This window comes from Poecile atricapillus, chromosome 8 (assembly GCF_030490865.1).
Source record: "Poecile atricapillus isolate bPoeAtr1 chromosome 8, bPoeAtr1.hap1, whole genome shotgun sequence".
Lineage (NCBI taxonomy): Eukaryota > Metazoa > Chordata > Aves > Passeriformes > Paridae > Poecile > Poecile atricapillus.
This window is the reverse complement of record NC_081256.1, coordinates 5,898,835-5,918,581: the sequence shown is the minus strand read 5'-3', so window position 1 is coordinate 5,918,581 and position 19,747 is coordinate 5,898,835. Positions and strand designations below refer to the sequence as shown.

The 19,747-nt window shown below is 45.7% G+C and overlaps 1 protein-coding gene across 3 annotated transcripts in view; it reads right to left on the bottom strand.

Annotated features, from left to right (window-relative positions):
- Positions 1-7,176: 7,176 nt before the first annotated feature.
- BOK (BCL2 family apoptosis regulator BOK) overlaps positions 7,177-19,747 on the bottom strand; it is a 33,389-nt gene continuing 20,818 nt past the window's right edge. For 2 of the 3 annotated variants that reach the window (XM_058844148.1, XM_058844149.1), the window contains 2 exons: positions 13,004-13,167; positions 7,177-8,292 (listed from right to left, as the gene is read on the bottom strand). In XM_058844148.1, coding sequence (XP_058700131.1) covers positions 8,167-8,292; positions 13,004-13,167 — 290 coding nt within the window. In that variant the 3' untranslated portion in view covers positions 7,177-8,166. The remainder of the gene's footprint in view (positions 8,293-13,003; positions 13,168-19,747) is intronic. The other variant, XM_058844151.1, reaches the window with a different exon arrangement.

Genomic DNA, 19,747 nt, shown 5'->3' with positions numbered 1-19,747 from the left:
CAGCACAGCCATGGAGTTTTGGACTGGCTCTGGCAGAGTTGTCTTTTGTTGTCTCGCAGTGATAGCACCAGTGAGTGCCAGCATCTTCTCATTCTCACTCTCCTCTGAGCAGCTTCAACACAGGCCTGGTCCAACCCCTTGGTCTGAGGCTCCTGGCCACCCAAGGGACACACAAACTCAGATGGACCCATGCAATCTGGCACTGAGAGCCTGGGCTGGAGATTCACTATTTTTTCCCAAGCATTGAAAACCAGAATTGTGTTCCACAAGTTAAACTTTAAGTCTGCTAAGGTGGGGGACAAAGCAACTGGTTTGTGCTTAGAGGCTGTTGTCTCACTTTGGCACTGGCAATGCCACTGCAGCAGCTCAGGATCCTGCCTGCCTTCCTGTAGAGCTGGCACTGTCAGGAACCCCTCTCCCAGTGCCAGCCTATGCCAAAGTCATCACCATGAGCACCAAGCCCTTGGGGAAGGAAGAGCCTCCCTCTACAGAGTCAGCCCGAGAGTGACGCCCTGCAAATGCAGTGGCCAGCTGTGCTGTCCTGTGTTATCCCAAGAGGCTGGGTCTAGGATGTTAAATCACCCTGTTCAGTCCCTTGCTCCACTCTTCCTCCTTCTTCCTTTGGTTTCTGCTCATGGGATGGGAAGGTCTAGTTCTACACATGGTAACAGGGCAGGGAGGGTCATGCACATGTCTTGCTTCCTTCAGACCAGACACCCAGTATTTCACTCCCTCACAGCCTGAGGACATCACTTTGAGAAGTTTCTGGAGTAAATTGGAGGCACTTTGCTAAATCTTTCAAGTGAAAGATAGCAGGATTAAATTCCACTTTTGATATAATCCTTAACTCTCTCTTCAAGGGAAGTGCAGCTTTGCCTCCAGCTCTGGCTGGTGCCTCCATGCTGAATCACTCTGATCCCAAAGTAAATAAAGCTCTTTGAAAAAGGGCAAATGTTTTCTCAGCTGCTCTTCTTCCCTTTAAATGCAGGGCTGAGTGAAATTTTTATGTCTGCAGACAGAAATATATGCAGTCAACAAATGCTTCTTGCTAGGAAGCTGTCTCCACAAGATAACTGGGTTTTGGAAAGTACACTGAGAATCCATGGGATACTCCTGGATCACATGCTCTCCTTACAGCTTTCCTTTCTCTTTTCCTTAAGTGCTTTACATTTTATGAACTCCTAAATGAGCTGATTTAAGCTGCTGCACATTAATCTTGGCATTTAGACAGTTCAGGCTCCTGGTGTCCTCAAGACTTTGTTTCTGCTCAGCCCTAGAGCTGTATTTGCTGTGGGAGACAGCAAATAGAAACAGCCCTCAGTCATGAGAAACAGCAGTGATCCAAAGAGCCCTGGTGTGGGGGCCAGGCTGCCTTTTCCCAGCTGCTGTCCCTTACCCATCCCTGGATGTCTGTGTGCTCCTTCTCCTCCAGCTCCAGTTCTCAAACCAGACCTGAAGCCTAAAACTGACAGGAAAACCTTTCTGCCAGCTTCTGGTGGTAGAACATCCCACTCAGCTGCCTCACACATTCTTGCTCCATCCAGTCTTCTTCCCTACAGAAACTCTCTCAAGGCTGTGAATCCAATGTCAACACAAGCTAACACAAGTTCTACTAACTTTTTACTTTTATTAAACTGCTTAAATTTAAGCAAAGCTGCTGTGCAATTTTTCCAATCTTCCCCCTGATGTGCTGCAGGGTTTGGGAAAGATGCCTCATAATTTTGCTCAAGCTAGTTCCAACCTCCAGTAGGTTTATTGCTTGTAATAATACACAGCCTGGGCTTGACTCTGCAAATTCATTGCTCCCCCTCAGGGACAAAACACTATCTTGAACACGTAAGTATTTTTAGTAGTGCTGTTCTCCTCCTCCACTTACACCGTAAAACCCAAGGGCACAGATATTCCAAGCATCTTTCCCCAGCTTCAAGTAATCTACCATTAGGCACAGATTACAGGCTCATGGCATGCACCAGCCACTGCTGTGTGTACCCAAACCTTGAAGGCAGCAGCAGGAGAGGCTTTGAACACAATCCCTGGAGTTTGCTCCCTTTCAAAAGCCAGTTGTGCTCTCTCTTTTTCCACTCCATAGAAACACCATGTGCCAGTCCTAACAAAAGGGAAAACACACCAGGCAATGGGGTGGGCACAATGCCATTCAGAGCAGAACCCAGCTCTGCTGCAGCCCCCAGATGGTTTGGACAGGGTTGCTTTGTCTGGGGGAGAAAACAACCTACTGGGTCAGGTGGTCATGGGGATCAGACACCTTTACCCGGGTCCAATGCCAGCGAGCTGAGAGGGAAAGCTGACAGCATAAGGCAAGGGAGTTAGCTGGCAGAAACTTGCCAGGCTTAAAAAGGGCAGTCTGGCCACTTCTGGCTGAGGAACTGAGAGCAAAGTATGTTCTAGCAGCTTAGCGGTGATTGAATTGTTCTTTTGAAGTGACAAGGAGATCAAAATAAAAGACTATTTTGGTTTTTTTTTTAAATCTCCTTCTTAGATTACCAGAAAATCCTGGCTCAGCTGTGGTGGGAAACAGGTACAAGCTGTACCCAGTCACCAGTGCACAGCTCCCGACTCACACCTCCACAACAGGAGTAAAATGTCAACACCACCATGTTGAGAGGGCTTCAAGGTCAACTTTCAGGTGGTTTTATGTTCCTTGGACAGTGTCACAGAGCTGAGTGAATGGATCTGCATGGCAAGGACCAGTGCAGGATCTCCAGAACCTGCCTAATGAGAGCTGGGTGAGACAATGTGAGGGCTGGTCCTACCAAGCAGCCCCTCCTCTCAGTTCCCATCAGAGTAGTGATGCTGAAGGTCCTTGTTGCTGCCCACAGTCCTCCAAAGTCCAAACCAGTTGCCCTTGAGGTGCCTGAAAGGGACTCAAGAGCAAGCCCAGTTTGAGTCATGCTCCAGCAGGGAATGGGGAATAAAAGTTTATCTTGCTTAAACACAGAGCTCAACAAAAGCAAGAGAGAAGGTCACAAGATAGGGACAGAAGTGGAAATTTGAAACAACAGGGGATTGTATTTGACACCAGTAGGGAAGGACAAGCAAGTCTTCCTGTGGTGATGGAGAAGACTCCAATCCTGTCTGCTGGTCTATGGGCAAAGAGAGGACATTTCTCCTCAGTTAAAGCTCTGAAATAAATATGCTTGTAAGGAAGCTGGAAATTCCCTACACAGCTCCTTATTTTCTTCCTTCTGTGAGAGGCAAAGCTTTTTTTTCATCTGACCTTGCCTGGACGTGGTCTGCATGTGATGTGATTGACCCAGGGCATTCCATTTCCCACAGACTCTGCTTGAACATGCAATGCCTTTCCAGGTCCTGGTGACAGTGTAAAGTTCAATTGAGGATTGCTCTGTTTAGCTGTGCTGGGGGCTCATAATCCCAGTGGGTCAAAATATTTAGAGTTAAAGAGGTTACAGGCTTTTCTGAGGGAGTATTTAAACTCCAGCTGTCAAATCTTTGCATAGAAGAAATCTGTAGACTCAGCCAGCAGTACATTAAATTGCTGTTTTCTTGTCATTAATCCAGTAGCATGCATTGTTTTCCCATTGCCATAAGAGAATAATTAATCTGTGGCAAATTTATGCCTATAAAACTATAAATAGCAGGTCTGAAAAAAAATAAAAAAATGACAGTGAAGAAATACAAGGGGACAAATATTGATGAGAGCCTGATCAAGAAGGCTCATGGCAAAGCTCTTGGAATGCCTTCAGGGTCTGATCTTTTCAGAAACCCATCTAAGGGACTGCAATCTGCTTCATATTCAGTTGAACTGTGCACAAAAAAACTCCCACTTGCAGACTTTGCACATTAAAAGGAGAATTTAAAAAAAAACAGAGCTTTTTCTCAGGGTCTATAAAATTAGTCTGAAAATGAGGAAGTTTGGTGTTGCAATTTCTTGGGAAACCTCAAATCTCACTCCCTATCACTATTGTTCTGTACTTTGGTCTATAATACAGATGCAAGTTTGATAAATTACGGGCTTCACAGACTGTTTTCTTTCCATTTGCAGGAGAAAAAGCAGTGCAGGAACAAAGGTGACATCGGCTTTGAGTCTGAAATCACTTTCTATAGTTGCTTTGAAGAAGGTGAACCTGCTGTGGGTGTCTGATATGGGAGAGGCACAAGTCAGGCTGTGGCTGGGGCAAGGCCATGTCTAGGAAATGATAAGCATTTCTCAAAGGCTTATCACTGAAACTCCCAAGCCAAGTGGGCTTTTCTGCTTCCCTCCTTTGTGATAAAGATATTTCTGTTGACTGAATGTAGGGTCACTACAAAGAAACAGAGAATGAGGTTGGTGTTGGAGGGGGAGGATGGTGGGATAATCCTTAGTGGAGCAAGTTCTTCTGTGAACAAAGGCAAGATGAGGCTCAAGTTCCTCCAAGCTCTGCTGTAACCACAGGCAAAACTCTCCTCTGCAAAACACTCCACAGCTGCAAAAATACTTAAGATGCCGTTTTCCCACCTCCATCCAACCCTTTCTTCCTCCTCCTGCTTCTCCCAAAGCACCTCCCATGCCGCCACCTAACCTTTCCTCACCTTTTCACTGAGCCTCCAGTTTTTCTGGTGGGACAGAAAGGCAGGAGACAGCTAAAGCTTGGCTGGATTCTGTGAGTGCCTAACAGGGTGAGCAGTAGTCTCTCTGTGCTGAGAGGAAGTTTGTCCCCTGCCACCATGACTGTTGACCTTCAGCAGAAGGGGATGAAACCGGGCAGTGGATTGAAAGGTCACTGTGGACAGGGAGCAGCCCCACCAAGACAGCTTGTAAGTAAGTCTCACTTAGAACATTCAGTGTGTGGAAAACAGCTTAAAAAAATATGAAGGCAGCTTTTACTACAAGCAGATTTCTCAAGCAGAGAGTTGGGAACATTGGGGGAAAAGAATGAGGTGGTTAGTTTGGGGTTTTCAGTTTTTGATGCTAGAAGAGGAACAACAGACAGGCTTTTGGTATGGAGGAGCACAATAGTAATAACCTTGGTACTTGTTTTTCTCTCGGTTTTCTTTAACAACTAAATGAATTAGATCTACTCCTTTCGACCTTCAGCAATCATTTAAAAGGAAAATGTTTATTAGGGTGATAAACAACCAACTCTGATGTCTCTCATCAGGTAGGACTGGTGAAAAGAGGAGAGGGAATAGAAAAATCACAGAGCCCCAGAATAGCTGAGATTGTAAAGGACCCCTGGAAGTACTCCAAAATGACTAAATATTACAGATAGGACTGAACACGACATAAACACTTGTCTGTATCATGCTCAATACTGTCAGTTCTTAACTGCACCACGGTGTGTGCAATTCTTTTTGCTTTGTTGTTTATTTTGGTGACGAGGCTGGTGGTGATGTGATTATTACAGAAGTGAGAAGGGTTGAAGGACCCTCCTTTAACACCAAGTGCAAGGTGAGCAGCACACTGTTCAGCTCTGGTATTGATTTTGCAGAGACTACTAAATGCAAGAAGACAGACAGAAGCCAGAGAAGTCTGAAACCTATTCGAGGGGAGCTCCACCATCTCTTCATTATCAGCAGTTTCCAGGCTGAGCCTTTGTCTGCCTCTTGTAACCCCCTTCCCACCCACACACATTCCTTTCCAGCAATGCTGCTTTATTTGGCTTGTCATTATCTTCTTGTTAAATCCACTTAATTGGTGCATTTAACTCTTCATGTTCCTTAATAGATCCTCTGATATCACTTGTTTACTGAAAAAAACCCCAACAACCATAGCCTTAAGTATTACATTTCAAAACAGCATCTAAATTGGGACAGGTCTTGCCAGTCCCAGTGTCAAACTCTGCTGCTGCAGTAACTCCCATTCACTCCATGAGATACAAGGCAAGCTGGACTTGATGACCTGTGAAACTGTCCAAGTCAAAGTCTGCACGCAGCCAGGGTATTTCCAGAAATCCAAAGTCTTCTTTTCCACCAGCTCCTTTAGGACAACAAATCTGTACCCCCCCTGCTATGGATTATAAAGCTTTGAGTGCCTCTGTTGCAGACTGGAAGGGATCCTCTCTCTGCTGCTCAAAGGTGGGTAGTGTAGTTCCCCCTGTATTCTGTACCTGCTCTAGATTTCCATAGCCAGATCTACCAAGAATCTAAGGAAGAAAATCCTAACAGTAAGTGATGCCAGCAAAACCCCTAATGTCAATATGTCAGGAAATTAAAAAAAAAATTTAAACATTCCTCTGACAATTTGGTTTTATCTGGGGAACTGATGCAAGCTTTACTCACATAAAAATGCCCCAACTTCATGGCACCATCAGCTGCATCTACATTGGCAACCTCATCAGTATAACCCAGCCCAAAGTCTCCCCAGCCACTGTCCAAGGCAGCACACAGCTCTGATGTGGAATGGGAGGCTCTCTCTTTCCCAGTGAGTGTTTCTGTTGAAAGACTGGCAATGGGAGAGGTTGCATTTGAAGGGCTTTAATCCACAAGAATTGCTTTACTACTGAAAATGTACTCCTAGACCAAACTGGCACAGCACTCTTCACTGGGGGTGCAGCACTAGGAGTAAAGCTGGGCCTGGCCCCTACATGTCAAGGCATCAGCCAAAGTGCAAAAGGCTAGAGCAGAAAAAGCAGGAATGTGCAAGGATCTAACTCCTACACATCCTCTGCTAGGGTTTCTGCTGGTCAGAGCACAGCACTAACTGTAAGTACAGACCTGGCCCACAGATAGTACCCAAAAGTAAAGGTTTTGCTTTATTCTCAGACCCCTTTGTAACTCCTGGAGGGAGAGTAAAAGCCCCTCTAAATGTTTGGGAGGGAAATCAGGGAAAAAAAAAAACAAAAAAACCCTTAGAGTGCCATATGTTCTTAATCCTCATTTTTTTTTCTGTGCCTAGTGCCACAATTCTGGGAGCAGGGCACTGAGCAGGGAGTCTCCAGAAGGCTTTGGCAGAGCAGAAGCTCCACAGCCTTTCCCTGATGATGTCAGGGAGGCCCTGCATCTGTTGGTAGAAACAGCATGTTTCTGACATGGCGACAACATGGGTTAAATTCCAGGCATGAACCAGGCAAGTTGTAGTTTTAACATGTTAACATGCTCTACCAGGGGAAAAGCTGAAGTATTTTTAGCATGGTTGGAGTGTTTGTCTCTGCACTGTTCTGGCCTTTTTTGGAATTGTTAACTCTGGTCTGGAAACAAATACAATAACCTTTGCAGTAGTGAAATACCACTTATTTTCCTTTATTGTTTGCCACAAAGAAGACTAGGAATTGTACTTGAAAGAGATTAAAGGAGAAACATACATCAGCTATTTTCAGCACAGCTCACTGCTTTTACCATGCCAGCCAGTTCACTTACTGCTTCTTTATTTCTGCCTGTGCTCCCCAGCCTTTCCTACTTACATGCTTAGCTCTGACAGAATCTCAGGAGCAAAAACATTTTTATTCATTATGAAATTCCATCTCAAATTGTTGCTTGAAGGCATTGCCCCTTGCTCTCCTGTTTGACTGGATGAGTGTAGTGAGAGGGGTAAACAAAACACACTTTGCCCTCTCATCCTGCCCCTCACAGCTACTCAGACCAATCTCCAAGACAAGTCAGGGAGAAGCAACTGTTGACAGATTATTTGGTTTTATCTTGTTAAAAACCCACCATGCTCTGCTGGGGCAGAGCCCAGCAAGTGAGTTAGGGATAAAGGGGGAGATGAAGTTTAAGCACAAATGTAACAACAAGAATCAACACAAGGCAAGTCTGAGGACTGAAAGGGAAATCACATGGAGTGAAGGAGGGACTCTTCTCCTCTTCTACTTTCTGATCCCATTTCAAATAATATTCCCTTCCTCCTCCCCTCTGCCTGGTGCTAGCATAAGCATGCAACACAGCCGTAAGGAGCAGCCATCTGACAGTCCCACACTGCACACAGCTGCCATCAGCGTGCCCAGGGACCAGCTACATCTAGGCCACACATGCAAGTTATCCGGGGAAACAAGATTCTTGGAAGGATTAATGGTGAGAGAGGCTCGTGTGGCTGCAAATAGGAGACCATGGTTGATCATCTGCTCCCACTTTTTATTTTTTTGTCCCAGTTCTTCTCTTCCTCCTCTTCAGAGAGTTTCATTACCAGTCTGGAATTACTTCTCCAGTTACTTCTGGTTGCTTCTGGAGTGGGAGAGAAGATGGGGCAAGGGAGTTGTGCTTGACAACTCAGACTCATCTCTCAGGCAGCAGGACGAAGAAGATGGCCTTGAGGAAGTGACCAAAACTGCAAACAGCAGCCACGAGCCAGTGGGAGCGAAGGCTGGGATCAGTATTCACCACACATTTTGTGATGTCTGCCTAATGAGGAGGGAAGAGAGATCGTCAGAGAGAGATGCCCCATGTCAGCCACTTCTGCAGGATGTCCCAGCCCCACAAGCATCACCGTTGCTGCAGCACCAGATGTTGGCTCTGACACTTCCACACACTGAAAGTTATTAAATCAGGCTCCAGAGCACTGCAAAATACACTTTCTTAATTTCCCACCAATGAGGCAAAGTGTCCCCTCTTCAGCCACCCCTGGGGAAAGAAATGCTACAGGAAGATTATCCAGCACTTTCCATCTTGGATAGCTAAATACAACTTTCTTTCCCTGTTTAAAAGGTCTAGGAAGCCTTAGCAGTTATCAGCATTCCCATCCTTTTCTGTAAAGCCAGATGCTTCCCAGAGGTTGTCCTGTTTAATATCAGCTCAGGTTGCTTGTACGTTTTCTCTTGCCTTAATGCTTTCTTTGGAAGACATTCAAGCAAGCCATCCCCCAGTTTAAATCTAAAGCAATGCATGCTTGTAGTTTTGTTTGTGGAAATATATATGCCAGCAGAGATGCCTCCCAGATGTGTGGGCCAGATTTAAATATCGCTTGGGCAGCTAGTTTCAAATATCAACAAGAGAAGCTGGCCTGTGATGATTAAAAAAAATCAAAAAAACAAAAAAAAAACACCCTGTCAAATTGATAGAAATAGGCTCTCTCTCAGCTGGCATGGGAAGAAGAAAATGGAAAATATTGAGAAGGTGAAGTGAACAGGACAGAGGTAGAGAGAAAAATGAATTTTCTGGTGCAGGAATCAAAATTAAAAGTTTTGCTATAACTGAGTTTTGGTTGAACTCAAGCCCAGCACAAGATGTGGACTGTGGTTGTATAACAGAGGGTGCACTGCTGGCACATCAACCCCATGTGGTTTTCAGAATCAGCTTTTGGGTGGAAATGGGAACAAGAATCACATCACAAGGAAGGGTTCACAGTCCCAAAAGTCTTTTTTTTACAAGCTTAGCTCAGCAATCCTCCAAATTTACCTTCTGACAAAAGTCTCTCATTGACCAAGCACAGACAAGTGAGACTCTCAACCCTGAGGTGTTCCTCCCCAAAACAGAACATAAGAGATGATGAATGCTCCAATAATCTTCTCTATTCCTTCTGCTTGTGCTCAAGACATGCATGAGCCTTGCCTGACCAACCCTGGTCATCATTAGAAGGAAAAGGGGCCTGAAGGGACAAATCCCAGAGTCTGGTCAGTGAGAACAGCCACACAAACCAACCCTATCATCACCTACAGACCAAAGCTCTGCTGCCAGCAGCCTCCCATGCATTCCAGCAGTTCCTTGTTTACCATGTCTAGAAGGCTGGCACGGTGCACCTCACCACATTGCTGATCTCCTGGGAGCATCAGGAGAAGCAAAGCCCATGAATAAGTGACAAGATGAGACTGCAGAAGGAAGGAATAGAGAGCATGCAATGATGGGAAGAAACAGGACGGCAGGAGAAAGCTGAGTCAGCACCAAGATGTGGAAATAGTGCTGCCTATACCAAAAAAATACAAGCAAACATAGCAAGCAGAGCCAAGACAGTTACCAGAAGGTGCTGCAAGGTGATCCCAGTGGCTACAGGTACTTGATCTGTATTGTGGAGGAAAGCAAGGTGGGTCTCCTTACACTGGAATACTTCCAGTATGCTTAGCACACTCACCCTATTTGCATTTGAAAATAGTCTGAACTGATTCAACCTGTCAGATTCTAGCAACCTGCATGGGGTCATGTTTAAAACACAGTTGTGTCGAACTGTCCCTTTAGTTGAGAGGAGTCATGGCATGCAGTTACCTGTCTGAACACACATGTTAGGGTACCTTATCCTTGAGAAATATAAGCTCTAATAGGCTTTAGTGCCTCATGTGAGGCAGAACAAGGCCCATACACACTGGGTTGATTACAGCTGTAGAGGGTTAACTGCCAGATGAGAAAAGGTGAACTTCTTAAAGCCCTGCTATGTTCTCCCAAAGGTAACGACCTCACTGCTCTAACCAAGAGGAGCTGCACTCAGAAGTACTTAGAAATTTGTATAGGTCTTGCTTAGATAAGCAAAATTGCTCACCTGTTTAATAATTGTCTTAGCTGTTGTTATCCAAATCAAGCCTATCTGATAAGGCAGTGGAATTGAAAACTTCAAAGCTACTTAAGGCTTTTTGCCTTGTCAGGCACTGATAAACTGTTGCAATGGCAGTTTGATGTTCTATGTTAATTATTCAAACAAATCCAAGTCACATACACTGCTTTGTAGCAAAAGCTGCTAAAAAAAAAAATTAAATCTTTTTATTCTACTGTAAAGCCACTACTGAGGCTGCAAACTCTTGCCAGGAAGAAATGATGTCTCCAAGGTTCTTTCTTGCTCTTCCTGTGAGGTTTGCATTGGGTTCTGCGGTCTTCTCCACCCCATGGAAGCAGCATGGGAACCTGCTGCTGAATGGAGAATTTCAAATGCCTTTCCATAGCCTCCATGGTGTCTTTCTGGACCAGCTCAGGGCATGGGGGTTACTCTTGGCAGCCTCAGCCTAGGCTGATGCATAAGAGATGAGGGCCATGTGAACAAGGATGGCATGCCAGGACAAACCAACACAAGCTAGGCCTGGCAGCGGGTGAGAGGGTTCCACCAAAGAGCTGTTTGGTCTGGCCTGTGAGTGAACAAGGCTGGGAAATTCCTTGCTGAAGTGCTTAGATCAAGAGGAAGAACATTCAGGGAGGCACAGCACAAGATGGGATTAGCAGCCTTTTCCCAGACTTTCCTTTGTTTCTAGAGGGAAAGTATTTCCTTTTCACAGCCTAGAGCTGCTGATAAGGGTGTTGGAAATTGGCTGTATCAGAACCCAGCAGCCTTCAGTCCTGTGCTTGATTAGGGGCAGCGAAGTTGGTTTCCCTTCCTTAGGGCCAGATCCCAAGAGCAATCAGCATGGATTTAGCCAACTCCAATGGGAATGTCCTGTCCATCTAAAAAGAGAAGCTGGCAGAAGGAGCCAGTGGTGGACTTAGCTCCTCACGGAACCAGTTCTGGTCTGAAGATGGGTTTTGCAGCTTGTTTGCTATGCAAAAAATTGTCCAAAAATATCCTTTTGGAATTAACCAAACACTCTGTTTGGAACTCTAATGAAGCAATACAAAAATTAAAACAAGATGCTAACTTACCAGAGCATGCAAGTTTTACCAAAACAAAGAAAAATATAGTTGGAAACTAGAAAGAGATACATTCCTACACAACATTTCTGTTTTAATGAAACTAGATCTTAGAAAATGTTTCAGAGTATACATTTCAAGCAGCTCTACAGGTATGCAGTTAAAGTAAGCCTCAAATGATACTGAGGCAGGGACTGGCATTCACAGGCAGGAACAGTGTTACTTAATCCCAGGATATCCTCTTCACTTGCCTTGGCACAATTAATTTTTGGAATGCAAAATGAAACAGATCAGGGCATTCAAATAAAAGGTTACTTTTAGCCCAACCAAACAGTTCCCTGAGTCAGCTGGCCTCAAGGTGACCCAGTTTTAGAGAGGGCAGGGATGATTTAAGGTAGGATTGGTACTTATTAAGTGCAAGGGATCCAAAATCAGATAAGTGATACTTTCCCAGTTCTTCACATTCCTGAAGAAATCAGGGAACTGAACCAGCTACTGACGTGGTTGGGAAGTCTCAGCATAAAGGAGCAATATTCAGTTTGGAAAAGACACCCCCCTCTCTCCAGATCTGTATGGGTGAGGAGCCTATTTCCTAATGGCTTAGGAATAAATTTCACATCTTGGAAAAGGTAATTTGCTACTGTGGCTTAGTCTGGAAAGAGTGCCTGCCTTGGGAATAAGATGTCCTATGAACTGAGTGGTGCCATAGGGCAATATTTTGCCCAAATAGCATCTGCCCAGCAGCACATTAGAGGATCCAAGGACTGCCTGTGTCCCTGCTATACAGGCACATGGAACCTGGTACATACACACATCACCCATCTGCCAGCCACTAACACAGCCAGCCAGTCTCCCCAGTCTGCTGGGGAAGCCACTGGAAAGGTGTCTAGCTATGCCACAGCACCAAAATAAAGTTCTACTAATGAACAATCCTCCACAGGAACCAATGCTCACACTGAAAATCCAGTGCTTAGAGGTGAAATGAGAATTAAGCTGGCAGGCCTTATTTTTTGCCAGTTTCTAGAAAACAGCTGGACAAGAATATCACAGAATCAAAGAATGGTTTGGGTTGGAAAAGACCTTAAAGATCATCCAGTCCCACCCCTTACCATGTGCAGGGACACCTTCCTCTAAATTCAGCCTGCTCCAAGCCCCATCCAACTTGGCCTGGAACACTTCCAGGGATGGGGCAACCACAGCTTTTCTGTGAAATCTATGGCAGTGCCTCAGAGGAATGACCTCTATAGTGTCCCACTGTGACTGGCTGCTAGCTCTGGAGAAGATCAGGAACACAACAGGTACTGGTGGGTCAGGATTGAATTATTATGTCTCAGCTATGCAGGAAGCTGAGGACAAGAATAACTGATGTTTTTGAGGATAGGACCACGAGGCAGTAACAGAGCTATATAAGTCTAGCACAGGTGTAAGTGGAATTGAGGTGGCCACAGCGTTGTGAAAGAGAATCTCACACAGCCTTTTTCTGCATAAAGCTGCAGAGAGCACACTCTCATTAACTGGGCTCTTTTCTAGTCTGGACATGCAGAAACAAATTCAGTGAGACAGCATTTCTTACCCAGCCTCCTCTCCTTTTCAGCCATGTCACCAAGGTCTTGCGGACAAACTCTCCCAGGCAGTCAACGATGGTGTGAACCATGGCTGGCTGCGCGTGCCGCACGCAGTCCACCGCCAGCCCAGCTGCCACGGCATAGAGAGACACCACCTTGCCCCACGTTATGCCTGTGAAAAGAAAAAAGGCCATTCATATTTACACACACACACACTCAGTTCAGTCTTGAATAATCAAAAGAAATGACTCTGTTTCATTACATGTGCCCATGCTGCCTGCGCGCAGCCACGGTTCTGTATGCTCTCCTCACGGGGGAAAAGAACTAGTAGGGGACCAGAATGAGGGAAAACTCTCCACATAGAGACGTAGAATGAATTAATCTGGCCTTGGTATGGTTTGACTGCCTCTCAGCACTGGCTGCACAGCTTTGGAAAAGAAGCAGCCCAAAGGCACCATCGAGATAGGGAAGATGTGCACCACAATGTTTTGTATTGCCACTAGCTCTCAGCCATGCAGATGCTGCATAGGAGGTGATAGAATTCAAATAGTCTGAACAACCTGGGGCTTTTGTCTTCAACATAAAGCTTAAACACCCCTGGACAAAGCATTTGGTTTTTTTCTAATCACTGTTCAAATGTGACACTCAAAGCATACAAGATAAACATCTTTAGTTCTATAATGACACAAAAACAGCAAAGGAAGGTAAAGTTACAGGGCCAAGATGGTTCACAGAATCACAGTTGGAAGAGAGAAGTCATAGAATCCTGAGCTGGATAGACTCACAAGGATCATTGAGACCAGCTCCTGGCCCTGCACAGACACCCCAACAATCCCATCCTGTGCCTGAGAGCATTGTCCAAATGCTTCTGGAGCTCTGGCAGCCCTGGGGCCGTGACATTCCCTGGTGTGCCTGTTCAGTGCCCCAGCACCCTCTGGGGAAGAACATTTTCCTAATATCCAATCTAACTGCCATGACAGCTTTGTGCCATTCCCTTGGGTCATGCTGCTGCTCACCAGGGAACAGAGTGCCTACCCCTCCACTTGTACTCATAAGGGCTGGTGTCTTCTTTATGTAAGGACTAGACCTCAGTCTCCACCTGAAAAACAGGTAGCTTCAAGGATTTGGCCACTGCCTACTTAACACTGCCTGTGCTACCCCACTGAAGACAGTGCAGGGGTGGAGAGTCAGTCAGTTATCTGATCTCCCAGAAGACAGCCTTCCTGCCAGGCTGACCTGCCTGCAGCAAGCGCTCCACAGAATTTGTCCCAGCAGTAGTCATCTTCCTGTTGGTGTTAGTGACAAGCACAGGAACTCAGCTCTTGGTACCAGCCAGCCTCCCAGGGGTCCTCTGCACCTTAACCCACTCCACTGGGCATAAATGCTTCATGCTCAAACACTGCAGTCATAAATCCTTCATGCTCAAACACTGCAGTCAGCTGCCCCTCATCAGGCTTTTCTCAGGACCAGTGACCTGGACACAACCCTTTCACTCCTATGCAGAACTACCTCTGCACAATGGCATATCCCCCCTGTTCTTTATTATCTCTAATAACCATATTTATCAAGCATATTGTGAAGTATTTTACAGTGTTGGGTCTCTATGGAATCTGTCCAAAGGCTCTCCCGAACATAGTCAGAAGCCTGGTGAAGTTCTAACATTTAAAAACCACACAGAATTGTTCTCACAGGGTTACTGCAAGAAAGAAAACAGGTGAGAGGATGAAAAGATGTGTGCAATACTAGATCTATGGATCCAGAGGGGTTAAACACACCATTAGAAAACTGGATGTGCTCAGCAAGAGAAAATACAATTTAAATGGGGTAAAGCCTCCCTCTTTCCTTCATTGCAGATCCCCAGGTAGCCTGTGTCAGCTCTGGGATGGAGCTCCAGCCTCCTCACAGCAGTTTTCATTGCAGCAGAATGCCCTATATTTCTTTAGAAAACATGCAGGTTTTAGAGCATTTCTGTAATTCTTACACTTGGTGCTTCAAAAGGGACATTCACACTAACACTTTTAGGAATTGCTTGCTTTTCTTTTCCTTAAATAGAAAAAAAGAACTAAACTTTAGAGGAACTATTCAAATGTTAGCCACAGGAATACCTTGCTACACTGAAGAAAATCCATTCAGTGTTAAAAAAAAAAGAACATTTTTCATTACTAATGTAAGATAAAATCTGCGGATGAACCTTTTGTGAGGCTCTGCAGCAACAGTAACAGCATTAGCTGAAATCCTCTGTGATACTCTGTTCTTCCCCAGAACTATCTGTAAGATCAGAGGAAGTTATTAATGTAGCTAAATGACTGTTCTTCTTCTTTAGGTTTTGTTTGCTGAGCAGACCCTGTGATGTCCCTGACACCAGAGCTGTCACTCAGGAAGTTCACTGCCTGTTTGGCATTCACACTATTTATCTGCCTTTCTCACATTGTGTGTCACCATGACAGCCAGCAGAATAAGCCAGGAAGAGGCTATGATAAACCACAGAAAACTAGACAGAGGGGTTCTCCCTGCAAGGAAGAGGCTGTCCAAGTGCAGGTCAATACAGTTCTACCTAATGACAGAGCCTTTAAGGGGTTACACTCCTGCTGATTATATGTTCAGGAACAGAGCCTCAGCTGGCTTATATTCAGCTTTAGTATAAGTCAGTTTTACAGTTCTCCATCCCTGCAGAAATGTGGTTCCTTGCATCTTGTGTTACATAACAAAAGTTACCCAAAATTCCAGGGAAGAGTTTACTGGCTTATTTCCAAGCTTTTGCTGACAGCACTCCAAATATCTGAAGCAAGTCCATTAGCTCTGAGATATTTACATGGCAGTAACAAAGACTGACAGGACCAAAGTCGCTCTGGTACAGAAAGACAGCTCCAGTCTTGGTTAACTTTGTTTTGAACCCAAGTTTTGCTTTTCAAAGAAAAAAGAAAGAAATATCTTTTTCAAAGAAAAGTGCATCCACAACCTGTGAAAGATAGAGGCTCAAGAGACCCATGACTTTCCCAGCACACAAGGAAAGCAGTTTACTCTAAGACATGTCAGTCCAGAGAGGATGGAGAAGAAGTCCTTCAGCTCCAGCTTCCCTGCCAAGATTGTTCCATAGTGGTACCTGCTGCAGGACTTGCACGAGGTGAGTTCTTCCCTGGCACATGGAGAGAACCCCTCTCCCTTTCACAGCAGAAAGAGAGCGAGTTCTTGGTAAACTCTTATAATGGTGATGGATGTGGAGGGCTCAGGGGTCACATCCTCTCTCCAGAGCATGCCCATAAGGTCAAACCAATCCTTCAATCTGTCTTTCCTGTTACAAGGAGAGTCAGTCCATGGGGGAGGAGAGGAGGAAATCCCTTCCTGATTTCCATTGATCTGAAGTCCTCTTGCCACTGCTGGAGGGAGAAGATGGAGACAGCAGGCTGGGCTTCTCAGTCATAACACCAGGGTGCAGTTTATTCTCTTCTTCTCCCTAGATATTGCAGGAAGCAAGGGAAGAGCAGGCACCTCCAACTCCTGAGCCATGCTTGTGGCTGGGCCCCCTGCCCAGGAGGGCTCCAGCAACCACCCAGCCACAGGCAGGAGAGGGCAGGGGAACATACCCCAGCAGCCCTCCTCTGCACTTTCCCAGGACACCAGCTCCATTATCTTTTCCCTCTCAAGGACTCCCTTGACAGGGGAGCACAATTACTGAGAGGGCAGTACCTCTGTCCCCCAGGATATCCAGGCCAGGGTCAAAGTGACACTAGTGTGATACAACTCAGCATGAGCTGGAATTGAATCTGGCCAGTGTACATGAGTAGCAAAACCACATTGCCTTGCTCCAAATTCCTCAAAAGGCCTGGCTGTCATCCACACTGGGTAAAACAGGCACTCATCACCAAGCAAGACAATCCATTCACAGCTTCCCACTGCGTGGATTAACATGCACAGGAGCTAACAACAACAGGGAAGGGAAAGCTGGTCCAAAAAGGAATGGCCAAAAGAGAGAAACCTCTGCTCACAGACATGGAACAAAAGGATATAGAAAATGAAGGGCTGCTTAGAAAACATTATAAAAAATAAGAAATACAAGTTGCACTCTCTAGGCCAGCCATGGAGCTGAAGGTATGTAAACACTGCTGAGCCAAGGGTAAAATGAATTATCAGGAGAGGAATGCTCTTGAAAGTGTTCCTGCTCATATGAGCTTGTCTGCCCCAGGGGAGTGATGAAGAAGCCATGAGACATGACTGTGCAGTCTCAGGGTTATTCAAATAAACCTACCTGAGGTTATTCAAATAAACTTCCTTCTGCTCCACTCAGCATCAAAGTCCCACTCACAAATCAGACCCTAAAGAAACACAAACCACTGCTACACTTCAACAGCTGGGAGAATGCAGCCAGACACAACAGGCTTTGGTAGAGAGAAAAGCTGAAAGGGGTGTGCACAAGGCAGGAAGCTCAAGTCATAAAGCCTAAGTTATGAGGGAGCAGTGGGATGAATTTCTAACAGCATTTCAGAGAAATCCTGAATGGTCTGGGTTGGAAGGGAAGTGAAAGTTCATCTTATTCCAATCCCCTGTAATGGGCAGTGTTACACCCCAGTCACTTAATTCCAGGGTTAAAACCAAGGCTCTTTTGCTCTGGATAGATGCAAAGGAGAAAATCCCAGCCAGATATTCTCAAGAGGTAAAAAACACATGAAAGTTTGCTGGCAAACTACAGAAAATTAAGGAACATTAGCAAAAGAATAAATGCAACATAACATCACTTACCATTGCATAGACTTACCACACTGAACATAGAAAACCTTTAAACCCATTCAATGTCATGTTCCATGAGAAAAGAGAAGAAAGGGAGAAAAACAGAAAAACAGGAAAGATATAGAAAAACAGACATATAGCTACCAACTTCTGTGTTCCAGTGATGTAAAACTCCAAGAAATGAAGGTAGGGTTAAAGGACAATGTGCTTGCCTTGTGGTCAAGCTTCTTAAAGCTTTGGCCCATCCTGGGCCTTCTTCCCAGGTGGGGTTTGCAGACACTCAGGCACTGGGTCAAGCAATCCTAGGGGCTCTGACCTTTCAGTGTGCAATGGCTGAAAGACACTGCAGGGTTGGGGGGTACAGGGGCCAGGGTACCATCTCACCAGAGCAAGGTCTGGCCCACCCCCTACCACATATTCCAAACATCTTAAGATGTCTCAAACCAGATTACTTTTTCCTGTCTCTGACAGGCAGGGACACCTTCCACTAGCCCAGGTTGCTCCAAGCCCCATCCAACTTGGCTTTGAACACTTCCAGGGATACAGGGGCAGCCACAGCTTCACTGGACAACCTGTGCCAGGGCCTCACCTTCCTAGGAAAAAATTTCTTCCTAATATCTAATCTATACCTATTCCCTGTTAGTATGAAGCCATTCCCCCTCGTCCTGTCACTCCAGGCCCTTGTAAATAGTCTCTCTCCAGCTTCCTTGTTGGCTCCTTCAGGGACTTGAAGGCCACAGTTAGGTGACCGGGAGCTTCTCTTCTCCAGGCTGACCAATCTCAACTCTCCCAGCCTTTCCTCTCAGCAAAGCTGCTCCATCACTTCTCTGATCATCTTGGTGCCTCCTCTGGACTCACTTCAGCACTTTCATGTCCTTCCTGTGCTGGGACCCTCAGGCTGGAGACAGGTCTGAGTGGGGCAGAATCTCTCCCTCCCCTGCTGCCCATGCTGGGGGATCAGCCCAGTACATGGGTGGTTTCTGGGTCCCAGTACCCAGGGCCGGGGCATATCCCTCTCTCACCACAGCATCCCCAGGTCCTTCTCCCATGGTTGCTCTTGATCTGTTCGTCCCCAGCCTGGACTGATCCTGGAGGTTTCCCTGATACAGATGCAGCATTAGTACTTGGCCTTGTATAACCTCATGAGATTCTCATGGGTCACTTCTCAAGCTTGTCCAGGTCCCTCTGGATGTCACCCCATCCTTCAAGTGTGTCAACCGCACCAATCAGGTTGGTGTCATCTACATCCATTTGCTCCTTCCGAGAAAGTGCCTTCTCCTCAGAAAGCATTAACCCTACACTCCTGTTACACAGGGTTCACTTCAGCCCAGGCACTCTTGATTAAAAGCCAAACCCAGTAAGAACCAGGCTGGAAGCTTTTAAAAACCCCTCATGCCTAACAGCTCTTACCAACAGGACAGAACTGCTCCCTTTAGGAAAGGAAAATGCCTCTCCCTTTTCTACCTCTGTTTTTCCACCAACTGACCTCTTCCTTCTGGCACTTGTTTTAAAATCTAAGGTAAATGTCATCTCAGCCAGGCCCCAAACCAAAGCTTGCTCAAGTCAGGGGAAAGTCTTCTGCTACCCGCAGAGCAGCTCTGGACCACACATGAGAAGTAGTGGTAACATCACAGAGATGATGCTGTTGCAGATCCTTTACCATCAAAAGAAGACCAGGGCTCTGCAGTGCTTGTCTCCACACAGATGGGCTCTCCTCACTCTGGATAACTAATGAGTTGTTTGGAAACAGGGGAACAAAATACAGCTTGAGCATAAAGTCTCTTCTCCAAGATGACAAGCCATGGGACAAGAGGAAATGGCCCCAAATTGCATCAGGGGATGTTTAGATTGGGTATTAGTAAAAATTTCTTCACTGAAAGAAGAGACATTGAAACAGGGTCCTCAGGGCAGTCAGGACTTGTAGACAGTGTGGACAGGAAGCGAGCACAGACAGAGCAATAGTGTGAAGATTCAAAACCAGACCAGAATGTGGAAGACAGACATGTAAAAGATTAAGGAGAAAACCT